General features: G+C 56.3%; 1 protein-coding gene across 3 annotated transcripts; it reads right to left on the bottom strand.

The window, feature by feature from the left end:
• Positions 1–708: 708 nt before the first annotated feature.
• GPR162 (G protein-coupled receptor 162) lies at positions 709–7,031 on the bottom strand. 3 transcript variants are annotated; one of them, XM_048295183.1, is made up of 6 exons: positions 6,930–7,020; positions 5,841–5,943; positions 3,448–5,209; positions 2,473–2,662; positions 1,761–1,912; positions 709–1,594 (listed from the first exon to the last, which is right to left on the bottom strand). In XM_048295183.1, the coding sequence occupies exons 3-6, from the start codon at positions 4,285–4,287 to the stop codon at positions 1,067–1,069; spliced, it is 1,710 nt and encodes a 569-aa protein (XP_048151140.1). In that variant the 5' UTR covers positions 4,288–5,209; positions 5,841–5,943; positions 6,930–7,020; the 3' UTR covers positions 709–1,066. The 3 variants fall into 3 exon arrangements, with proteins under 3 accessions (XP_048151140.1, XP_048151139.1, XP_048151141.1); XM_048295182.1 differs by lacking the exon at positions 5,841–5,943 and having other exon boundaries at positions 6,930–7,031; XM_048295184.1 differs by lacking the exons at positions 5,841–5,943; positions 6,930–7,020 and adding an exon at positions 6,460–6,575.
• Between the last annotated feature and the right edge of the window lie 744 nt (positions 7,032–7,775).

Below are 7,775 nucleotides of genomic sequence, written 5' to 3'. Positions count from 1 at the left end.
GGGGGTAAAGGGCTACCTATCTCCCACAGCCCCTTTGACACTGCCAAACCTTTGCCCATGGCTGGAACTAGAGCCAGCACCAGCCAGAAGGTCCACCTCCCACACACTACTCTTGCACCTTCCTGCCAAGAGTTGTGTGTGGGGCAGGAGCCCCAGACTCCAGACCTCATCACTCCCGGCTTTGATGGTGTGGGCATTTGGGGGGGACCTTCCCCCAGAAGACTCTCTCAGCTTTCCTGCTTGGCTGAGGAGTTTGGGCCATCTGAAGTTTCACACCAAGTTTCCACTGGAATCAACAGTTTGCACTGGTGAAATGAGATGTTACGGGCCAGGGTCTTTTTGGAGAGAATTTAATTCTTTCCAAGCCTGGGGTTGCCTCAGAGCAAAACCTTTTGCTGAGCAATGTTAGAAACCCAAGGCCTCTCCTGCTTGTCTGAATGGACAGAAGTCTGAAATGGACAGAAGACCTTTTACCCAGTCTCCCATGACAACTCCTCTGAGGGCATCATTCCCTTTCCTGGGCTGCTAAGCATCTGCTGCCTTTCAGAGGAACTGACAAGAGAGGATGAAGAGGGAGGAAAGGAGCCTCGCACATTCTGCACTTCCCTTCCAGAAGCCTGTGAAGCTTCATTAAACATCGGGCCAGTCATTTTGTTTCTATGGAAACAAAATTATTACTAATATAGTATTTTAAAAACAGACACACGATTGACACTCCAAATATAGAATTTTAATACCATTCTGCGCCTGCCTTGTCTCTTAGGGCAGAGCGGATGCGAGGGTGGAGTTCACAAAGGGACGGGACTGGCAAGGGTGCCAAGTGGCGGTGGCAGCGGTGGATGTGTTTGTAACCTGAGAGCAGGCACAGGCTGTCTGTCCGTCCGTTGTGCTCCCTTCTGTGGATCTGTCCCACTTCTTTTCCCCCCACCAGCATGGGGTGCTGTGTTTTCTGCCTGCTGGCGAGAAAGATGAGAATGCAAATTAGTGATTGGGTCCCGGGACAAAGGGAACGCTTGAAGTTTTATTTAAAAACTGTGATGGCACTGAATGTTTCTGATGCTGTCTCTCATAGTTTGGGGTCCTGGGAGGTCTGTGGCTCGCAGGCCTCAAGGGTCCTTTCACATGGCGCCTGCTCTCCATCCTGCAGATGCCAGACTTCATTGCCAACCACAGAGCAGCGCCGTGGCCGGTCGGAATTCTCCTCCTCCCTGCTGCCGAGGGAGAGGCAGCGGTCGCGGCGTGATGCGAGCAGGAGACGGGAGTGCCGTGGGCTGCAGGCTGGGGTGGGTTGTGGCGTCTCGTCGATGAACGTGGTGATCTCATCTCGGAAGAAGCAGGCGCTGGAGCTGCAGCCCCGGGGCATCAGCCCCCCCTCCAAAAATTGCCGTAGGGTCGTCAGCTCATCCTCTGGGGGCCGCCGGCGGTGCTGGTAGTCATGCAGCTGGGGAGGCAAGAAACCAGGGCCCCCAGGCTTGCGGGGGGTGGAGATGCGGATGTCATCAGATGAAGACCACTTGTGTAGGAAGGATGGAGCAGAGCGGTGGGCGGAGAAGATGTTAGTCTCATCATGTGACATTCTCCGTGAGATAGGGACCTGGAAAACAGAGAAGGGGGCAGGTGATGGAAGACTTGAAGAGTCAGAACAGGAAGGGAGTAGCTGAGGTTTTCTCAGAGAAGACAGTCAAGAGGACACAAAGGCGTGAGAAACTGACAGAGAAGGATGTGGGTTGTGGGGCTGCCCCTGCTAGCTCTCGGCTCACCTGCAGGTAGTGCACCTTGTCCTGGGGCAACAACATGTGGTGCATGGGCAGCAGCTTGATGTCCCGGGAGTCCCGCTTCGCAGCTGCGGCGCCGTTCGCATCGAATCTCACTTTGCAGATCCTGCCATCACCATAATCATCGCACACACCATCTGTTGGCAAAGACGAGAACGGCAGTCAACACTTTTCAGTCAGAAGAGGAGCATTATCAGGGCACCTGGACGCCATCCTAATGCTTATCTGACTTCTGCTGCCCTACTTGCAGCCCTCAGGGCTCACCTCTGAACAAGGACCTTGTCTTTCTGCTTGCAGCAGCACTAAAGCACCCAGAGACTGCCCTATTTCTTCTCTCTCGCCTTTGAATCACTCAGTGCCAGATCTTGGACCTTTGGATCAGCAAGTCGGGCTGAGGCCCAGCATGTCACTTTGGTTGTGGCTTGGCAGCCACACACAATGTACCTATGCTTGCAACTAGTGAGGAGGATGTTGCACTAATGCTTCCTGGATGCTAGTCCTAAGGCTGCATGTGAGTGGCAGAGCCTTCTACAGCATAAATTTTCTTGTGGTTGCTGACTCCAAGCTATAACATGAATCTCACTGAGCCACTCGCAACACCAGCACATCCTTTTCCCAAAGACCCCCTCTTTGCTCTGTAGTCTTTTGGGGAGGTGGTTAGTGAAGAAAGGTGAGTGTGGGCTGGTGAGGAGCTTACCATCCTCTGTGTCTTCCTCAGACATGATGGCCACACACTGCTCCCACACGGTGCGGAGATCTGCTCGGTAGCGCTCGCAGGACCAGATGAAAGAGGGGAGCAGCAAGGTCTGCACCATGGAACACCACAGCACAGCCAGGACCATCCACGTGGGGGCCGTATCATAGCGCAGGCTGAAAAAGCTCACGACCTTTAAGGTAAGGAAAAACAATGGCAAGGAGACAAAAGGGGGGAGGGAGAAAGGTAACAGGAATCAATTCTGTAGTAGATCATAATCTGTCTCTAAAGGATTCAACAAGTAATAGCCCTGTGTCCCTTTGAAAAACTGCTCCTGGGGTCTTGCCCCAGGTTTGCTGGACCATATTCCAAGCTGTAATATCTCTAACATGAGACCTGGCGCTAGCATCCCTTCTTCCTGTGCTCATTACCAGCTGGAGCTAAATAGGTGCTAACAAAGGACACAGCAGCTAGGAAAAAAATCTGTGACTCAGCCTCTCCTCTTTTAAGGGTTCTCTTTGAGAACTTCTGTAGCTCTCCAGTTTTGCAGAGAATCAACCGGCTAGCCAAAACCTGAAATGCTGCCTACAGCCATACAAGCAGAAGGAAAAAGACAACTGGATGCATCAGCTCTTAAAGCTGGTGTATCAGCTCTCCAGAAGCAAACTGGAGAAATAGAAATCTCATTGATTTTACAAGTAAGTTTGCAGAATAATTTCCTCTCAGCCACCTAAAACTTGCACAGTGATTTTAGCTGTGCGGTGTGTATTCCCCAGGCTTAGACTTAAGAAAATGCTGCTGCGGAAGGATGAGAGAATTACTGCAATCTTTTTAAAACCACCGCTCAGAATAACACAGATTCAGATGCGGCAGTTCTGCGGCTGGTGGGACAGGAGAGATTCTTCTCTAAAACTTGAGAGAAAACCAAATCTGTTTTACTTGCAGACTCTGAAGGGAAAGGGAGAACTGGATGCTTACCAAGATAGGCACCCCAGTGAGCGTGTCATACAGGAAGACAATGGCGCTTATGAGGTTGGTCATCTGCAAGGAGGTCTTGGCTGACTCGGAGCCGTCCAGTGAAGACCTCCTTTTGCCTCGTACGTCCTCCACCACAATGGCTGGCACATTGAAAGTGGCGTGTGCTGATGAAGAGCAGGATGACGCTTCTTCTGCTCTCTGATGGCGGCACTGCCGGCGTCTCCTGTGCGCCCACAGGGTTTGGTAGAAGGTGATACCCACGCACACCAAGCCCATGACAATTCCTCCGAGCAGCAGGAGGCTAAAGCAGACACCGAAGCCCAGCCCTATTTTGCTGACAATGAACTGGCAGCCACGGGCGTAGTAGCGCTCGCCGTTGTTGTGCCAGCCGATGGAGGGCAGGGTGGAGAGGATGAATGACACCATCCAGATACCCATGACTGCGTGCAGAGCCTGCTTCTTGGCATTGCTCAGGCGGTAGTTGACTGGCCACCTCACCATCCACATCCGGTGGTAGGAGAGGGAGGCCACTGTGAAGCAGGTGGCCAGCGCCAGGGTATAGTACGTGGAGACAAAGACCTTGCAGATGCTTTCGTTCCAGTCGTAGTCGGAGGACTCGCGCCGCAGCTGCACCACGGCATAGGTGGTGAGGGGTACCGCTGCCATAAGGATGTGCGTGCCAGCAAGGAAGCATAGCAGCAGCTCCAGAGGCTTGTGTTTCTGTTGTTTGGCTGTGATGCTGAGAATAATCCAAGAGTTGGCCAACAGAGCTAACATCCCACATGCCAGCCACCACAGTGAGTTGTTGTGCAAGGTGGACTCTGATTCAGAATCCCCCATGCTGCCACCCCTGCTAGACTGAACCCTGTCTCTGCTGCTGGGATTTTGTAAGAGGGTGAGTGGGACTCTGCACTGGGGGAGCCACGTCTCTCCTCATCTGCTGCTGCAATGTGAGTTGTTTGCACGCTGGAAGGGTTTCTCAAGGCATTGCCACCAGGTGCCAGGCAGAACAGCCGTCAACTGTCTCGCTTCCAGTCTTCCCTTTCCCTCCTATTTGATTATATCTCTTCCCCTTGTTCTAACTTTTTCATCTGGTTTTTCCCTTGTTCTCTCTCTTTTTCTTCCTTCCACTTTTTTTCTCGCTCATGAACACTTGCCAGTGCTTCTTCCCTCACTCGCTTGGGCTCACTTTTTTTTTTTCCTCCCCATCTATTACATCTCTGTCCTCCACTCTTCCCCCAAATAAAAAGCTCTCCTTACTTCATGTGCCCACCTTCTGACTCAGAGACCACGTTCTGCTGAGACTGGTGAAGGCCACACACAAACAGGGACTTCTAGGGACTCCAAACAGTTTGGCAGAAGTAAGCGCCTGCTGCCCAGTGTCCTAGGGAACGAGGAGCTAGGCAAGAGTTTCAGAGATGACAGGAAAAAGAACAAGGGTCCCAAGGAAAAAGCGAGGGTGGCGCATACACTGTGTGTAATTCCCCTCTCACCAATGCCACCGCACTTGTGGCCAGGTAGAGGTTCCTGCCAAGGCTGTCAGAGAGCTATCAACAAAGAGGGAAGGGTGAGAAACAAGATTCAGAGGGCTCCCTACCCAAGACCTCACAGCACCCTCACTACATTGTCCTTTTTGCTGTTCTCTTTTTGCTGGTCTTTAGAGCTTTCCTGCGCAGGGCACAGCTGACAAACAATAAGGAGATGGCAGGGAGGGGAAGATCCTTTTCAAAGGTTCCCTTGGAGATTCAGGGCATGAGTTTCACTGTAGAAGAGAGAAAAGAGAAAAAGTAATTTAAGATCATTCTGTCTTACCAGATCTCTCCCTCTCTCTCTCTCCTTGCCCACACTAACACCTTGTCATGATTTAGACAGTGTGGAGCATTCCCTGTGTCTTTCAGGGAACAGAAGAGCCAAATTTGCACCAGTCCCTGCACAGCTCAGGCTGGACTCTGGTCCCCACCAACTCAATCCAGTGCTGCTGAGACACACCATGCTCCCTGCCCTTCCAGTCCTAGGCTCCCTACCCAAAGCATTACTAATGCCACTTCTGGCACAGAAGGCCTGATCTGCATCATCCCTTGCCATTCCAGCCCTGCCATCCCCATGCATGTACTGCAACACCCCTTGTTTCAGCTCTATGGCTCCCACAGCTCCCACAGTCTTTGGACCTCAGCTTCTCTCTGCCAATGATCTGGTTTTTAACCTGCTGCTCCCATCCTGCCCCATCCATGGGTGCATTCTACCATTCTGATAGTGCCCTGCCATTCCACATTCTCGACATACAAGTCTTTCAGTCACATGTTTCTGCAGGACCAGTTCTGGTCTCCAGCGACCCACCCCCCAGTCACAAACCCAGGGAACAGGACTACTAACCTATTCCTGAGACTACTTACCTTTGCCTTCCCTGGTCCTACCAGCTCAGACCCCCTTCTCTGTCTTCATCCATAGGGGACACCCAAGCAGTATATTCCGGGAAGGTACAGGCCTGCTCTGTGCCTTGACCAGAGCAGATGTAAACTTAATCTTTATGTGGATGGCTCAGTACCCAAGCCTGAGCTAGTGGCTCAGTTCCCACCCCCCCCCCCCTTCCTTCTGCTTCTCTGTATTTTATCACCCTCTCTGTGACCACCTGAGGCTTTGCCTCCTTTCCTCCCTGCTTGGAGCAGTTTGCCATGACTGGATTGGCGATGCCCCCATTCTGCTCTGTTTCATCTTTTTCCCCCCAATACCACCACTCTTGCAGTTAGGCCTGTGGCCTCAGGAGACAGTTACAGAACTACTCGGCTCTGATAATCCCAGGGGAATGAATTTCCTTGCAGCATCTCCTTCTGCCGCCCTTCCCACCCAGCTTGTTCTGGTGGCCCACACTGATCCCTCGATGAGGCTGGAATCCTCCCGCCTCTGCTGGCTTTGGGGCCCAATTCTGCTTCAAGCTGTGGTCCTCCCGCTGGCGGAGACCTGAGTGCCCCAGAGCAAATGCAGGATGCCCAGGTCGGGAAAACCCGTCCTCACCTGGCCATACTCCCTGGCTGCACCCCACCGCCCATGCCAGCAGCGGGGGAGAGCACAGGAGAGGCTCCCGGGGCTGCTGATGCAGGGGGAGGCGAGGGAGGGGGCTCGGAGGGAAAGGTGACCCAGAACGATTGCAAAGAAGCGCGGAGAAAGCCGGGGAGACGCGGCCGGCCGGGCCGAGGTGCGCCGCTGCCCCGCCGCCCCCTCCCTTCGCCCCCCGCTCGGCAGCCCGGGCACGGCGGGGTTCCGGCCGCCCCGCGCCTCGCCCGGCGGCGGCGGAGCGCAGCGGTGCGGCCGGGGCTGAGCCGGGCTGGGCTGGGCGGGGGCCGCGGAGCCCGCGGGGCGCCCCGGGGCGCGGCCGTGCCCGGCGGCGGCGGCGCCGCCCTGCGCCCGGCGGAGCGGGAGCCGCCGGCGGCGGAGCGGGGGCCGATCGCGGCGGCGGCGGCGGGGGCCGGGGGGACCCATCTTACCTCTCGCCGGAGCAAGCGCTGCCATGGCGACGGGCGCCCCGCGCGGCTGTGCGCGCTTCTGCCCGGCTGTGCCGGCCCCCGGCCCCGGCCGCCGCCGCAGCTCCGGCCGCCGCAGGCAGCCGCCCCGGCCCCGCGCTCCGGCCACCGCCGGGCGGGGCTCGGCGAGGGGCGAGGGGCGGGGAGCGCCGGCGGGGGACGGCGGCGGGAGCACCGCCGGGCCGAGCAGCCAGGGGGCGGGACGGGCGGACGGGCGCGGGAGCCGCCGCCCCGGCACCGGCCCCTCCGCTGCTCCCGACGGGCCGCAGCGACGGGGCGGGCTTGCGCCCGGCCGTGCGCCCGGAGCCGGGCTTGGACATGGCCCGGGCACGGCGGCTCCCCGTCGTGTGCAGCCCCCCTGCCCCACGGGGCAAGGCGGGCCGCCCCCGCAGTGCCACTCGCAGGACGAGAAGGTGCCGGGCTCCCTTTCCCAGAGAGAGGGATTTGAGGAGGCACCCAGGCCGTAGGAGATGTGGGGAGAATGGGTGCGAAGTGAGGGGAAAGGCAAAGAGCTGGTGCTGCGAAGGGTGCTTGGAGGGCAAGGTGCTCAGGGCATCGGATGCCCAGGGTGCCACAGCTGGCACAGCTGCTGTGGTGGCCTCTTCCATCACCAGCCAGAAACGTGGTCCTACAAACACGGGAAAGGGGGAAGAGAGGACAGGAGCTAGAATGGGAGTAGTGCTCAGAGGAATTTGGTTTGGTTTGGTCATGTCAGAGGGGTAAAGCTCCCCCTCCAGCTGTGTCGCCTCAGCGAGGGCAATCCTGGCTAGAGAGTCTTCCCAGGACAATAGACACCTCATTTTCCTGTTA

Source organism: Corvus hawaiiensis, chromosome 2 (genome assembly GCF_020740725.1).
Source record: "Corvus hawaiiensis isolate bCorHaw1 chromosome 2, bCorHaw1.pri.cur, whole genome shotgun sequence".
NCBI classification, from domain to species: Eukaryota; Metazoa; Chordata; class Aves; order Passeriformes; family Corvidae; genus Corvus; species Corvus hawaiiensis.
Note: the sequence above shows the minus strand (reverse complement) of the source record. Positions and strands in the feature narration are given on the sequence as shown.

What these genes read in the sequence shown, in the direction of transcription:
- GPR162 (XM_048295182.1), bottom strand. Translation starts at nt 4,287, where the DNA reads ATGGGGGATTCTGAATCAGAGTCCACCTTGCACAACAACTCACTGTGG. An exon ending in TCACTGGGGTGCCTATCTTG is followed by an intron (nt 2,663 to 3,447) that starts GTAAGCATCCAG and finishes CTTACCTTAAAG; the next exon opens with GTCGTGAGCTTTTTCAGCCT. An exon ending in ACAAGGTGCACTACCTGCAG is followed by an intron (nt 1,595 to 1,760) that starts GTGAGCCGAGAG and finishes TCTGTTTTCCAG; the next exon opens with GTCCCTATCTCACGGAGAAT.